The following is a 16404-nucleotide window of genomic DNA, read 5'->3' as shown; positions in this document are numbered from 1 at the left end:
TGTATTGCTAATGCATTCAGTAATTCAGATAACAAGTTAAGTGAAATCACCTTCATAGATAGCGATAGAAATGCTGCCATGCCTGGTCAAGGGTTGAAATCAGATTCCATAGAGGACTGTTTTGCAAGTGGCCAGTTACAAACCAAGGATCCAAGTCCACAGGAGTCTTAATGCCCTTGCACTGGTCGCAGAATACTTTTCAGAGGAAGAAGCAAATAAGTCTGCTCATACAGTGCAAAGACTTCACAGTATATTTAAGTTTGTGGGGTTCTAGGCTGAGATAAGGGTATTCAAATTAAATTGCTGAATGGTACAACCTCTAGTGAAAGTGATTTATCTGAATCAGAATCATGACATTTTGTAGTTTTCCAGTGAAAGTGGTACCAAAGGTTAACAATTTCTTGATTTCAAATGTTTAGTGAACACAAATTTTAAGGAAAATTCCCTCTCTTCTGACTCAAGGCATATCATAAAAGGGTCAATAGCCTCAGAACCTTTGTTTGAAAGTCCCTTATGTATTAAAACTTGAGAAATCAGTACTAGAAATAAACAGTGTCATCAGAATCAGTAGATAGAAGGCAGTTCCTCCCTGTTGATTTCCTACAGTATTTTGAAAAATGGATGCTATTCACTAGGTTTAAAATAAATTCTGCAGAATGGACACAAAAGCATAAAAGGAGGCATATTTCACAGGGACATGTTTATTTTATGATTTTTGTGCAAAACTGAGGGCTTCCACAAGCATACCACCAGGCATATGCTGCAATCCATGCCAGAAAAGGGCTGCTGATGGGAGGGAAAGGGTGAATGGTATGGGATTGCTCCAGGAAGAGCACCAGGAGCTGTACATGAAGGAGGGTTTCATTTTGGTTTCTCAAAACTAGGCTTTATTTTAAAAATGAACTTCTCATTATTGGAGTTTTGTAAAACAGCATTCTGGTCACAATAAATTATTTCCCCTAGTTTTAAAATACATTTGGGTTGTAATCACTCTCTATAGTTTTTTATTTTTTTTAATGACAACCTTTAAAAAAATCATAGCAGTTCATGATTTCCTTAATTTAAAAATAAAAACAGATTTAGCTAATTATCCTTTTGGCATGTGTGCAAACCCTTTTAATCAATTCTGAGCCCTGATGAAGGAGTCCTGAGCAGCATTTCTATATGTGTCCTTATAGAATCCAGGTAGGACCTTCACTGTCATCTAGAAAAGGATGTTAGCTATTGCATTGTGAAGAGCATTACATTCCAGACTGCCCAGCAATCTATGCAAGCCAGAGCACTGCAGACCTTAGACACCTGTGCTTTGATGCAGCATCACTGTAGTCATTTTCACAGTCAGAAAACCATTGCAACATGGATATATTTGGGTCAGGAATAGGTGGCCTTTTTCCTGAACTCATGGAATGGGCTGGTTATACACAATAGGGCAGGGTAGCAAGTGTCCTGGAGTAGAGCTTTCTCTCAGCGCGGCATCCCCTTCCCTGCAAAAAACCACTTTTAGATTCTCTTAGCCAAGCCAATAGCGGTCCCTGTCAACCATATGGCTAGTGGGTCACCCAAACCGGCCTATCTAGGATAACTAGTTGTAACAATGCAGTCCCTGAAATGAGAATCATTTTCATGTATCACGTATGGTGTGTGAAAGCAATTGCTCTTTGGTATACCAGGGATGCAAACATCACTCAACAAATGTAACTGAACCACAATGAGAGCCTCTGTCTTGCACAGAGACAGAACAACACATATCTAGACTGGAGATGCCAAACACTAGCATTCAGATCTGCCAGGTTTATGTGTAATCAGGTATAGCCATATGAGGGTAATTTCGAAGAATTAGGAATTGATTGACCTTGATTGTTCTCATTGTCACATGCCAATGAATTGTCCAAAGATTCCCTTGTCAGGGAAAAGTAGTTGATTTTGGACATACCCTTTATCATGACCATACCAATGGACAACCAACATAGGATAAAGACAGAGTTTTGCAGGTATAGACATTTCATGAAGCTGGTAGAGAGATTGTAGTTGAGACTGAATACCGGTATTAAAAGGCAGACAACTTTGTTATGAAATTCATTACCCAGGTCATTGAAGATTTCAAAGGTAAGCTTTCCAACTTATTGCCGTCTGATGGTACTAAGGAGGCACCTGCTACTCTTTCTTCATTTCTCTCCACCATTGTTAGCCCACGTATAACAAGTAGTTCAGATTGGCCTCGTTATTCGTTTGCTTGTAAAATATTCCGACTGTGCGATTCACTTGTGAGGGCTGATGAATTTATTGAGCTTCTTTTAAGGATTTTGTTTATGATGTCCTTCCATGTCTTCTTGTACTGGTGTCGTAACAAAGAGTACACAAAAGGATCGGAAACAGCTTTGCTATAAGCCAGACACTTGGAAATGACTCCCCAGTGTGCATTGATTGGGACTATGGATGACAGTTCTACCAATCTGACAAGAAAAGAGGAACAAATATTACTGTCAGAGCAAGTATTGAAAATATAAGAATCAATTATATCAACTATAAGAATAGATCTCTCTTCCAAGTACCCAACCCATCTTAAGCTAATTCACTTGTAAAAAGCAATGATATACGAATGCTGATAAACAAATAATATCATGGTTGTTCTAGGAAGAACTTTAACTGGCAGTGGATGTTCAGAGTGGAGGCCAAAGGGTTATATTATATTACAGAAGACACAATTCATTATCTAAATGCTTTCTTTGTGTGGCTTATTGATATTCTGATGGAAGTTGATGAATCTCAGTGGATATACCTTGAGAGACCAAAATGCAAAGTGGGTTATGTTTTACCCTGTGCCAGCGTTATGCATGACAATTAACTGTTACAAAAGATTATTAAATAAGAATGTGAAAGAACTAAAGAATGGCTATTTCCCTTTTCACTTTTGATTGATAACTATTAATGAGCATCTCATTTTTTCAAAAGAATCTTTGGGAGTTTATTAGTACATTTCCTTAAATGTGCTTGCATATTTCTTAATTTCCAAAACTTTGTAATAGGTGGGGTTTGGAGAAAAGAAAGCATATTGATCTTCTAATTAAACCATACATTTATTTTTAATACATTGGATTGATTATACTTCAAATTTTTGTGTTGGGGTCCAGGTAAATTAGGTTTATGTACAGAAGTAAAGGTATGCACAAATGCCACTTGTGGGATCAGTAGCGACAAGCACAAACCAGAGACACACCTGAACATGTGCTCAAAAACAGGTGGCCTGTCCATGCAGCATAATTTTGATCTGGTGCACATTCAAACATCTTGAAGGCACTAATCACATGTATTTACATAAATATAGGTGGATTGGGGAAGTAATTTTTAATATAGTTTGAGTATTTCTGTCACGAATGCAGACTAACGTTCAAAGTACTACACAATGCATTCCAGTTGTTCTGTGTCTGCCACCCCCAGTGCACTTCCTACAAGCCCCCTAAAGTTCAAGGGTTCTCTCAGAACAGCGACTATCTGTTAGGTACAAAGAAATATTGTCAGAATGAAAATGTGTAAATGCACAATTGATCCTGGCCTCTTTCTGCAAGCTGAAAATTATCCCCAACCATTATTCTCCCCCACCTAATGACTATTAACATGTCTAAAAGAGATGGAAAAATACATGCCCTCTATTCCATCAGATATATGACTTGCCCATATTTTCAGGAGTACAGAAATTCAGACTTAACAGTCTCTGTCTGCCGTTGGAAATTTGTTCCTAATTTAAAGCTAGTCACTGACCGATTATGCATGGGCTGAGAAAGGTGGGCTGGTGCCTGCATGCCAACAGGGCTAATACCCACTTATGCGTGATGCCAGTGCTGTCTAGGCCCCCTCCCAGCCCTGGCCCATGTTAGGGCCTTTGATGGCCCATGTCTTGCCTATCGTGCTGTGGTGGCTATCAAAGGCCTGGCTGGTGCATGCCCATGCACAAGGGAAGAACCAGGCCACAAAGGCTCCTCCCCCCACCTACGATGTCCCTGCAAGGACATGAAATGCCCCGTTCAGCTTCATGGTGCTGCAGGGCCCAATGGGGCATTTGTATGCCCACCCCACAATGATGGGATAGCGACATGCCATCATATGGTGGGACCCCTACTGCTGCTGCTGCAAGGTGTGGTAGTCCCTTCCTACCCCAGAGTTGTGCATGCACCTGCACAACTCTGGGGCAGGCCGGGGGATTTCATCACCTGTGCATATATGTAAAGTTCACGCCCAGCCATGTGCATAATCAGTCACTATAGTGCTGAATATTATAGGAGATATTTTTATGAAGTTTATGGACCCGAGATGCTCTGTACATTTGGCATAATCATGTGGTACACAGCCCTCTTTACTAAATGTTATATTTTTGAAATGGGGTTGGTGATTACATAGACCCCATTTACTGCCACTGCAGTTGTACAGCATCTGTGGGAGATGGCATACTAAAAGTCTCTAGGGGCCTGTTTCTGCTCCAAACTGCAACACCAGGGCCAGAGGTGCCCATGCGGAGGAGGAAATTTTTGATCTGAGTTTAAACATGCATCAAAATAGGTGTTGCCATTATGAAGACTTGGTCCCTTGAAGGAACCGTGGATATATATAACTAAACAGTTTGAATTTTAGAGGATTCTATTGTATACAAGTGAAAAGTGAAGTTTTTGGAAACAAAGTCTTAAAAGAGGAAGTCCTCTTTCCCGTTGACTAAAGTGGAATTAAAACAACCCGTGTATCTGTCTGTCATTCTGGGAAAGAATGGAATGAAAAGAGAAAAAGAAAAAGGAACTGTGAAATAGTTTTTTTTTTCCATTAAGGATTCTAACTTTGCCTTTATTCAGGCTCTTTGTGTTAATTACTTGGTCTCTACTGAGCAGATGTTTTGGTTTGTTGATTTACTTATGTGATGGCATAGAAAATAAATCAAGATCAGGGAACCCCAACCAAACACGCCAAAAAACATCATGTGGAGGATGCTCAAAGCGTCTTACAGTCACCTTCCCATTCCTCTCCCCACAACAGACACCCTGTGAGGTGGGTGAGGCTGAGAGAGCCCTGATATCACTGCTCAGTCAGAACAGTCTTATCAGTGCTGTGGCAAGCCCAAGGTCACCCAGCTGGCTGCATGTGGGGGAGTGCAGAATCAAACCCAGCATGCCAGATTAGAAGTCCGCACTCTGAACCACTACACCAAACTGGCTCCCATATAGGTATATGGGTATCATATGTTTGAATGAAAAAAAATCTTCTTCATTGTAGAAAATATTTTGTTGAAAATGCTTGATAATAATCCTAATTCCTGACATACTAGTTATCTATAGGTGGGGAATGAGTCATGGAGAAAATACTAATTTTCTGTTCCTTTTCCAGTATTTTGTACTGGGTACATTCCAGGAGCACTATGCCACTTATTGTTAAATGTTCATCTCTAAAAAAGAATTGTTATTGTTCATCTCTCCAACAAAATCAACTCTAATGTTGATAATCCCATCAGATCCCTAAAATGTGGAAACAGGATTTACATCTCTGCCAATTAAAACTATCAATAACTTGCTTTCTGGTTATAGATTCAGGTGGGTAGCTGTGTTGGTCTGAAGCAGCAGAAAAAAAAGTCCATTGGAACTTTTAAGAATGTTTATTCTGGGTATAAGCTTATTTTATTTATTTATTTATCATATATGCCATGTGTGTAATATAGCTAGGAGATCCAATGACTGTCTGACTTTTCAGGCAAGAGATGTTTGGAGGTGGTTTCCATTGCCTGCCCTTGCATCACAGCCCTGGTATTCCTTGGAGTTGGCCTTCCAAGGATTAGCTAGGGCCAACCCTGACTAACTTCGAAGATCTAACAGGGGTCGTCAAACTGCGGCCCTCCAGATGCCCATGGACTACAATTCCTATGAGCCCCTGCCAGCATTTGCTGGCAGGGGCTCATGAGAATTGTAGTCCATGGACATCTGGAGGGCCGTAGTTTGACAACCCCTGAAACAGAATCTGCCTGGGCAATCCAGGTTGGGTTTGGTGCGTACACACACTTCTTCAGATTCACATTAGAAGAACTGTATGTGAATAGGAAACTTATACCCAGAGTAACTTTGCTGATCTTCTGGACTCAAACTTTTTTTTGTTAAGAGTACTTGGTGGCTGTGACTAAGGAGCAAACCATGGTGTACACTACTCACTATGCCAACAAAACTGTGAACAGTGCTGTAGTGCTAATATATATTTTTGCTTATTGCAACAAACCTTCTGATCCAATGGTTTTACAGCAGTGGGACAAAGAGCAATTGGACCACCCAATTATGGATTTGCATTAAAAATTCTCTTTTGCCTTCTATTATGCTAGAAATTTGGTTCCAGAACAGCTGGATCACATATTTCTGGAAGCCTTTGAAGCTAGAACTTTTGTAGATTATTATGTAATCAGATGATTGATTCCTCCTCATGCCCCCAATCTCAACCCTATGTGACTGCTGTGCCAGAACTAGAGTCACCTCCCAGCACCTTATTGTCACAAATTGGCATTAGGCCACTGGTCATGTTTCATGGAACACTTGAACTTACTAACAAGCCCTAAGCCCACTGTCACCTCTCTGAAGTCATTGGCATTTAATGACATGTCGTGGTTCGGTCCTTGGTGGCTGGGGAACCGGACCGAACCCCGACATCAGAGGCGCCCGCGATCACGGAGGTAGGGCATGGTGATCATAGGCAAGCCGGCAGCTGGGCGCCCCACCCGATCGTTGAGGTGGCAATGGCCGCTAAAGAACCTCAATGTCCCCCTCCACCTTTTGACAAGGGCCCGGAGATGGCCCTTTGTTCCAGGAAAATGGGCCATCAGGAACCCCGGAAAACCTCGCATATGTGCATGAGTCATGATTGTATCAGCATGTTCCCTCCGCAAGTACTGGGTGGGGCAATACAGCCTAAGGAGGTGGGTTTTGTATAAAAGGGAGCTTCCACCTGGAGTTCGGTGGAAGCTCTTACTCCATACCAGCGGACTCCACGTTGCTGAAATAAAGCTTGTTCCTGTTGTATCGTTCACCAGGCCTGGCGTGACGTTTTCTTCAAAGGGGCACCCTGTTTTTTCAGTTAGCAAGCGGGTCCCCGACATCGTAAGAGCTTCCCACCGAACTCCAGGGTCGGCATCGCATCCGAGCGCTTATCGGGACGGATCCAGAGATGGCGTTTTCAAGCAACGGGGCGGTCTCGACCCCCACGAACCCCGGGAACATGAGTTTAATGTCCCCGGGAGATTTCCTCCGAAAATCGGGGGGCCAGGAGCAGCTGTCCGGGACCCCGAGACCCTCGGCAGCGGCGGTCAAGGGAAGGCGCCGGGCCATGGGGTTCCCAAGCACGGCGGGGAGCGCGCCGAGGTCTGGGGGGTTGGCCCCAACCTGGGACACCCAGCTGAGGCAGGCGCTTCGCCCGGTAGGACCTGAGGAATCCCTAGAGGACCTGCGGCGGGCCATGGCGGACTTGGCCAGGCGCTTGCAGGCAGCTGAAGCCCGTGAGCAAGCTCGGGCCGGGCCCGGAGGGACTGGTAATACAACGGCGGAGGGGATCGCGTCGAGTGAGGACGTCTCCAGCGACGAGGACGAGCCCGGCACTGGTGAGCGGGCCCCGGACCCCGACCCGGAGCAGTTTTCAGTCCCGAGAGGGACTGCCAGCGGAGAGGCGAGACAGCAGAGGATCTCGGGGGAGCGGGTGAGCCGACGGGGCGGCGAGAGCCGGACCAACGCAGGAGCGACGTGCAAGGCAGGGAGCGGCACGGCGTCGTTGGGCAAGTTGGTAGCCGGTGGAGCGGAGCAGGACGAGACGGCGGACGCCGAGAATCCCGGATCCGGAGGGGGTCGGACTACTCTCCAAAACGTTCCCCCCCAGAGCTTAAGGCGCGTTTCGACGGGACGCCGGACGACCTCCCGCAGTTCCTCCTCCACGCGCTGACGCATGCCCGGAGGTATGGAGACCGGTATGAGGACTCCGAGGACTTGGTCTGGGGGGTGGCCTCGTGTCTCCAGGGCAAGGCGGGTCAGTGGTACCTAGGGTTGGCCGAGCGCGGCGACCCGGCAACTCGGGACCTGCAGGACTTCGTGGTCGCGCTCCGCCGACGATTCCAGGACCCCCAGGCTGAGGACAAGGCAAAGAGTCGGATCAAGGGACTTCGACAGGGTACTAGGGGGGTTATGGACTATATAGACATTTTCCGGAGGGAAGCAGGCAAGGTGTTCTCCTGGAACGAGGAGACCCAAATCGAGTACTTCCGGGAGGGCCTTAACCCGAAGCTCAGGGAATGGGCCGTGATCAAGGGGACGGAAGAAGATCTGTCTACACTGGAGGGGTGGTGTTTTGTGGTCGCCAAGCTGGAAGCCAGCCTGGGTTGGGCCGCCGCACCCCCCCGGGAGGCCAAAGGCGGGTCAGCCGAGGCGCCGAGACCGGGCCCCGACAACTCTCGCCCCAAACGACCCCCGAACCCCGAGCGGGAAAGGAGACGCCGGGAAGGTCTGTGCCTGAAATGCGGGGGGTCAGGACATTTCGCAGCAGCGTGCCAACGGCAAGGGGGGGAGGACCGCGGGCTCTCCCAGGGGGGAGGTGCGACACGCCCCCAGCAGGCACGCCGGGCGGAGGACCTCCGCAACGAACCGGGAAGCGCCCAGGCGACGGGAAACGGCCAGGACCTGCTGTAGACGGCGCCGGGCAGCAGGTCCCGCGGTGTGAGGGAAAACCCCTACAGCATGAGGCGCGACCTCCGAACGTGGTAATTTTAGAGCTCCGGAACCCGGAGAACGGACTAAGTTGGGTGGGGGAGGCTCTTTTGGACTCTGGATGCGACCACAGCATGGTCCACCCCCAGATAGCCCGGGCTTTGGGGCTACCGAAGCGCATTCGGAAGGTTCCCCTGGTTTTCGTCCAGATGGACGGCAGCCCGATTCAGGGGGGACCTTTCGGGGAGGAGGTGGGTCCTATCGCCATCCACATAGGGGACCACCAAGAGCTGCGGTGGCTGATCCAGGTCCCCGTAGCGGGATATCGGGCGGTGTTGGGCCTGGATTGGCTGAAGGAACACAACCCCGTGGTGGACTGGCGGGCGGGGACCCTGAAGTTCGACTTGACGGTGGGTGCACGGCATCGGGTCCCCCACGAGAATTCCAGCCACAAGAGGACGGCGGCGCGTCCCAGGGGAGCGGCGGCGGCGCAGCAGGAGATACCAGAGCCCGAGGTCCCGCCAGAGTACCGAGACCTCGCAGCCGTTTTCAGCGAGCGGGAAGCGGACGAGCTACCCCCACACCGCCGCACGGACTGCGCTATCAACATCCCAGAGGGGGCGGTACTACCCAAAGGGCGCATCTACAAGATGAGTGAGGGTGAGCTCAAGGACCTCCGGGAGTTTTTGGGTAAAAATCTGGCCCGAGGTTTCATCCGGCCCGCTTCCAGTCCCATGGGAGCTCCAGTCTTGTTCGTCCGGAAAAAGGATGGGTCCCGACGGCTGTGCCAGGACTACCGGGGCCTCAACGCCATCGCAGCGGGGAACGCTTACCCCCTCCCGCTGATCCCGGATTTGCTGGCCCGGCTGGGCAAAGGGACTCTGTTCACTAAGCTGGACCTAAGGGAGGCGTACTACCGGGTACGCATCCGGGAGGGGGATGAGTGGAAAACAGCGTTTAACTGTCAATTGGGACAATTCGAATTTAAAGTGATGCCGTTCGGTTTAAGCGGGGCACCTGGGGTTTTCATGAGTCTAATTAATGAGGTGTTGCAGGACCTTCTGTTTCAGGGGGTGGTTGTTTATTTGGATGACGTCCTGATCTACAGCCAAGATCCCCAAGAGCACGTGACCCTGGTGAGGGAGGTGTTAAAGCGCCTGCTGGCAAACCACCTATACGTGAAGCTGGCTAAGTGCGAATTCCACCGTCCCTCCCTGGACTATTTGGGCTACCGCATCTCAGCCCAGGGCATAGCTATGGACCCCGAGAAGGTGCAGGCGGTGCTGGCCTGGGAAAGGCCCCGCACCCGGAAACAGCTACAAAGCTTCCTGGGGTTTGCTAACTTTTTTAGAGGCTTCATCCCCAGATACTCCTCCGTAGTGGCTCCCCTCACGGACTTGCTAGGTACCAAGGGGAGAGGTCCTCGCGCCACGCGGCCCAGCGCAGCGCTCGGCTGGAATGAGAAATCGGAGGCAGCGTTCCTGGCCCTCAAGCAAGCTTTCGCGTCTGAGCCCACGCTACTGCACGTCGACCCAACCCAGCCGATGGTGGTACAAGTCGACGCCAGCGACGCAGCAGCCGGGGCGGTTCTCCTGCAGCGAGACAAGGCGGGACAGCTGAGGCCGGCGGCCTACCTCTCACGAAAATTCGCCGAAACGGAGCGGAACTGGTCTACCTGGGAGAAGGAGGCGTTTGCGATTAAGTTCGCCCTCACCGAATGGCGGCATTGGCTGGAGGAAACAGAGGAGCCGTTCGAGGTCTGGACAGATCACAAGAATCTGGAGGCGCTCTGGCAACCGCGATCCCTGAACGCCAAACAGATGAGGTGGGCGGAGTTCTTTTCGCGGTACAATTTCAAGCTTGGTCACATCCCCGGCAAAGAGAATTTCCTCGCGGACGCCCTCTCCCGTCTGCCGCATTATGGGGAGGGGTACGCTCCCTGCACCAGGTCCGTGTTTGGTGAGGAGCAGCTGGGACGGGGGGTCGTCACTAGGCGTCGGGCCAGGGAGGAATGGGAGCCCGACCCGGCGACCGCCCCGCTCCGAGACCGCCTAGTGGCAGCCTACGGGACAGACGAGGAGCTGGCTGAGCTCCGGGACTCTTTGATTTTGGACTCCGGTCTCTGGCGGAGGGGGGAGGCTGTCTACGTCCCGGAAGGGCTACGACGGGAAGCCCTCAGCCTCTGCCACGATGCTAAGACCGCCGGGCACTTCGGTTTCGTAAAATCCTGGAAGTTGGCCCGGCGGCGGTTTTGGTGGCCCAGTCTGCGGCGGGACACAAAAGCTTACGTCAGTGGTTGTCCTGTCTGCCTGACCTGCAAGCCGGGGGTTGGCAAGCCGAAAGGTCTGCTGCACCCGCTCGAGGTCCCGACCCGGCCGTGGTCAGTGATCTCCATGGACTTTATAACAGACTTGCCTCCCAGCAAGGGGAAAACGGTGATCTGGGTGGTGGTAGATCTATTTTCCAAACAGGCCCATTTCATTCCTTGCGCCAGTGTCCCCAGTGCTTCACAGTTGGCTCGGATGTTCCTGGATCACGTGTTCCGACTGCACGGGCTGCCGGACAAGGTGATTTCCGATCGGGGCTCACAATTCGTGTCCCGGTTTTGGCAAGCTTTCCTGCGCCTGTTAGACATCGAGCAAGGGCTGAGCTCCGCTTACCACCCCCAGACGGACGGGCAGACCGAGCGGGTTAATCAAGTACTGGAGCAGTACTTGCGGTGTTTCGGTTACTATCATCAAGACACCTGGGTGCCCCTGCTCCCCCTGGCCGAGTTCGCGTACAACAACGCAGACCACAGCAGCACGGAGATGTCGCCTTTTGCCGTCGTCTACGGGACAGACCTGAGACACTTCCCGGAGCTTGGGGAGGTCCCCGCCCGGGAATCGGCCGACCTTCGCGAGTGGGGGAAGCGTGCCGGGAGCTGCTGGAAGTCGCTGCAGGAGCAGCTCCACAAAGTCAAGGCAGCGCAGAAAGAGGACGCCGACCGGAAGAGACGACCAGCTGAAGAGATCCGACCGGGGGATCGAGTTTACCTTTCCACCCGGAACCTACGGTTGAATTTGCCCAGCAAGAAGCTAGGCCCTCGGTTTTTGGGGCCTTTCGAGGTCTTGGCCCCGATCAACGAAGTTTCGGTCAAGCTCAAGCTCCCCAAGAACCTCCGGCACATCCATCCCGTCTTTCACGTGAGCCTTCTAAAAAAGACTCCGGACGGTGACGTTTGGCACCCCGTGTTTTCCCCGCCAGCGCCCGAGGTCCTGCCGGGGGGGGAGCACCACGAGGTGGCGGATATCCTGGACTCTAGACTCCACAGGGGGAAGTTGCAGTACCTCGTGGAATGGAAGGACTTCGCTTTGGGGGACCGGGAATGGGTCTGGGCAGCGGACGTCCTTGCGCCCCGACTCACTGAACGTTTCCACAAGCGGTATCCTGGCCGTCCCGGGGGGTTGGAGAATGGACCTTTGGGGGGGCAGAATGTCGTGGTTCGGTCCTTGGTGGCTGGGGAACCGGACCGAACCCCGACATCAGAGGCGCCCGCGATCACGGAGGTAGGGCATGGTGATCATAGGCAAGCCGGCAGCTGGGCGCCCCACCCGATCGTTGAGGTGGCAATGGCCGCTAAAGAACCTCAATGTCCCCCTCCACCTTTTGACAAGGGCCCGGAGATGGCCCTTTGTTCCAGGAAAATGGGCCATCAGGAACCCCGGAAAACCTCGCATATGTGCATGAGTCATGATTGTATCAGCATGTTCCCTCCGCAAGTACTGGGTGGGGCAATACAGCCTAAGGAGGTGGGTTTTGTATAAAAGGGAGCTTCCACCTGGAGTTCGGTGGAAGCTCTTACTCCATACCAGCGGACTCCACGTTGCTGAAATAAAGCTTGTTCCTGTTGTATCGTTCACCAGGCCTGGCGTGACGTTTTCTTCAAAGGGGCACCCTGTTTTTTCAGTTAGCAAGCGGGTCCCCGACATGACATGATATTAGCCAGATATAAAATGACATTTATGTTTCTTCCAATATTAAAAATTAATTGGCTACAATTTTCTAAAGGATAATAAGGCAGGCCAGAAAGTCAGCCACTCTGAAGTCCCATTGATTTTAGCCTGCAAAGGTTGCCTTTCAGCTTTTCAAATGAAATGGACAGGGCTTAAATGTGGTTGGCTGAGGTGTTGCCAACTTTGGACTGACTGGGAATCTAAGGATCACAAATTGAATATGTTTGAAGAAGGTATGATAGGTTGGATACTGCCTGATATTTCTGTGCACAGAAGAGGACATATGACATCTGCTGATTTTCCTCATTCACTGGAGGCCTCCAGCTCTCACCTCACATTGCTCTTGGGAGTCCCTGTTTGGAAGGAGCAGTGTTCTGGGAGACATTTAGACCCATTATGCACGGGCTGGAATGCCCAAAGTGGTGGTGACAGGGCTTCAGGGAAAATCCCCGATTATGCCCAACGTCGCCGCCATCCAGGGCCCAGCCTGGCCTCACAGGTTGACTATAGTGGAGAGACAAATGGAAAAGGTGTTTGTAAACCACTTTGAGACTCCTTTGGGTAGTAAGCAATAGGGTACAAAAATCCGTTATTCTAAGGAGCAACCATGAAAGAAGCATGTGGGCACATAACATTTTATTAACAGTGAAAAAATGGAAAAGAAGGAACAGGGTGGACACCTGTGTACTGTGACTACCCCATGTGTATTAGGGCAGAGGGGCATTTCGGTGTCTGTGGCCTAGTTCACTCAAGAAGGGAAATGACACAGAACTGGGGGGAATTGGTTGCCATGTAATCTTCCCCTAAGAAGAGTCTCCAGTTTGATTTTCCCTGCACATATCTGGCTCTGGATATGGCTCTGGAAAGCTCATCTGTAACCACTATGCCACAATTCCCAAAGGTCAGTCCTCTCTCACACTCAACAAACATTCCACACCACAGGTTCTTGACATCCATATCTCCACACCCATGCCCTCATTTGCCACCATGCCACCACAACCTCCCACACAACACACACATTCAACCCCATACCCTTACAAACTGGACAACTCCTCCCCTTCCTCTTCCCACTGCCAAGCTCTAACACCGGTTGTATTCTTGGATACAACGGGCTTTGCCCCTAATATCTAATAATATTCATATATTATTATCACATATTAACACCAGCTTGCTGTGGGGTAAACGGTAATGACTGGGGGAAGGCACTGGCAAACCACCCTGTATTGAGTCTGCCATGAAAACGCTAGAGGGCATCACCCCAAGGGTCAGACATGATTCGGTGCTTGCACAGGGGATACCTTTACCTTTATTAACACCATATTTAATGCTATCTCCTAAATTTCTTCTGATATTAAAGAAGAGAATTGGCAACATCCCCCTAAAAATGGTCATATTGTAAGAATAAGAAGCAGATTTTCATTTTTTCCATGAACCACTTTGTTAAAAATAAATGTACACATTGCAAATGTTCTGAAAAGCTAACATAACCTTTCAGATTGTTCCCTCTTATGCAGCTTTTGAAGCACAGTGATCAACATTTCAATAATTCATTTCCACTAGAACAATTTTGAGTGATGTTTTTGAATGAAGCCTTTTCTTTTGCTTTTTCCCAGCAACTGTTCATAGCAACAGTACAGGGACTTATCAAATCCCTCCAATGGATGCTAACCATTATTCGTTGTAGAATCTATTTATTGGGACTATGTTTTTACCATATTCACACCAGGTAAATTTTTGTGTCTTTTAACATTTAACAGGTTATGAAATGTATAATTAAAACTTATGCATTTGCTCCTAAGCCAAAAGACTTACTGTGTATCTCCAAGTTGGGAAAAGCTCTGAAATCCTGAGTATGACTTAGAATTCGTCATGTAAATGGTAGAAATACATGATACAAATAAACTAGGGCTATTCACTGGATTTAAGCATGAAGACTGTGAATGGCAAATATATAATAGAAGTTCCACAGTATTTTGTAGTAGTAAGAGCTTCAATAAAGGCTTGCTTATTTGAATTTGCTTATTAAGACCTCTCCTAGCTTATCTTGAATTTTTAAAAAGCCATGAGATATTTTTTCCAGCTAAATATATAACGTGGGCTGATGTTTAAAAAAACATCACAATGGCCAAAAGCATAGTCTTCTGGGGTTGTATTTCTTCCCACAGTAGCTTTTTGCAAAAGAAAACTGAAAGCGGTAAGTGGGGACTCTCTTTGTTACCGTACAGGGTATAATGTCCTATGAGGAAAAGCTTCTGGAGGCACTTTTCTCCAAAATAGTACCCCAAATGAGTTGTTCAAGGGCTGAATGGCCCAAGCAACCATGGCTCCAGAGCATACTACCTTTTCTCTAGGCATCTGCCCAGCTGCAAAGTTAGTTGGAAAAGAACGTGAACTGTTCTCAAGATGAATTTTCCCAAGGAATATCATGACGATCTACTCAAGAGCACATTTTTCTGAGAGTGTTCAAATAAACTCTGTTTGCCAAATGAGCATGTTTGTTGCAAAGTTCTCAGTGTACCTGGAGAAAACAGTCAGTTGAAAGACTAAAGTAAAAAAGTCTGCATATGGCCCATTATGCACGGCCGCCGAAACGGCGATTTCGGGTCACATGGAAAACGCGGAGGGGGAAGACGCGACACATATCGGTTATACACGGGGCGGGGTGCGACGGCGGCAAAACCCAGAGTAACCGATTATGCACGCGCCAATCCGGGCGCCGCTTCTGGTTGCGCCCCGGTCACCCGGAAGCTGCGCTTTCTTCCGCATTTCACTGACGCGGCTTTTTCGGCGGCATGCACCGAAACTGCGGCCGGTTGCAGCCGGCTCCGTGCGTTATCGGTGATTTTAGTCGCCGCCATTCCACCCCGAATGTGCGCTAAAACCCCCGTGCATAATGGGTCTATGACAACAAATTATTGAAGGAAGAGATAATCTCAACCTGACTGCAAAATGCTTTCTTTGAAACCAAAGATTTCCAGCCTGTTGAATTCCCTTCCTGTAGCTTGTTTTCCCTAATTTCAACCATTAACACTATCTGATTATTCAGATTTCTAGTAGATAAATTCAAAATTAAATTGCAAAAAGTCATGTATTCAAAGAAAATGTGATCTATTTTGTATATTACATTATAGCTAGATGATTCATAAGAACAAATTATGTGATCTGAAATGCAGGGAAAAGAGATTGTTCCCTGCGTCTATAAATAGTACCCCTGTCCAAAATACTGGGAACCTCTTCATTCTTGGGCTTGCTTGAAACTTCTGTATATATTAACGGAGACGTGCTGCATCAGAATGCCTATTTTGATGCCTGGTCCAGTCTGACCTTCTGAGACTCGAGTCTAAGAGTACAGCCCTATGCAAAGTTCTTCCAATCTAGCACTGGTGGGTAAGTCCCAAACTTGATTGCTATCTGTCTGTTTCCTTCTCAACTCCTATTAAGAATTCCTCTGTTGGGATATAGACTGTCCTTTCATTGGCAAACAGTTTTCTATGATGGTGCCCATACAATACAAGCAATTAGGGATGACAACTTCTACCACTGTAATCCCACAAAATACTGGAAATTTATTTATTTATTTATTTATTTAAATTACATACTGCCCATCCCCTCGAGAGGCTCAGGCCGGTTTATATGAAACGGGAAATATACATGAAATCTTCAACCTCCTAGCAAATAACATGCTGTCCTGATTTGTTGAGATGCAG

General features: G+C 48.5%; 1 protein-coding gene across 1 annotated transcript in view; it reads right to left on the bottom strand.

Annotated features, from left to right (window-relative positions):
* Positions 1 to 685: 685 nt before the first annotated feature.
* The window catches only part of GPR26 (G protein-coupled receptor 26), a 34279-nt gene continuing 18560 nt past the window's right edge, over positions 686 to 16404 (bottom strand). Inside the window, exon 3 of the mRNA XM_077350021.1 lies at positions 686 to 2453. Coding sequence (XP_077206136.1) covers positions 2222 to 2453 — 232 coding nt within the window. The 3' untranslated portion in view covers positions 686 to 2221. The remainder of the gene's footprint in view (positions 2454 to 16404) is intronic.

The sequence above is a fragment of the Paroedura picta genome, chromosome 8 (assembly GCF_049243985.1).
Source record: "Paroedura picta isolate Pp20150507F chromosome 8, Ppicta_v3.0, whole genome shotgun sequence".
In the NCBI taxonomy this organism is placed as follows: domain Eukaryota; kingdom Metazoa; phylum Chordata; class Lepidosauria; order Squamata; family Gekkonidae; genus Paroedura; species Paroedura picta.
This window is presented reverse-complemented; position numbering and strand designations above follow the sequence as displayed.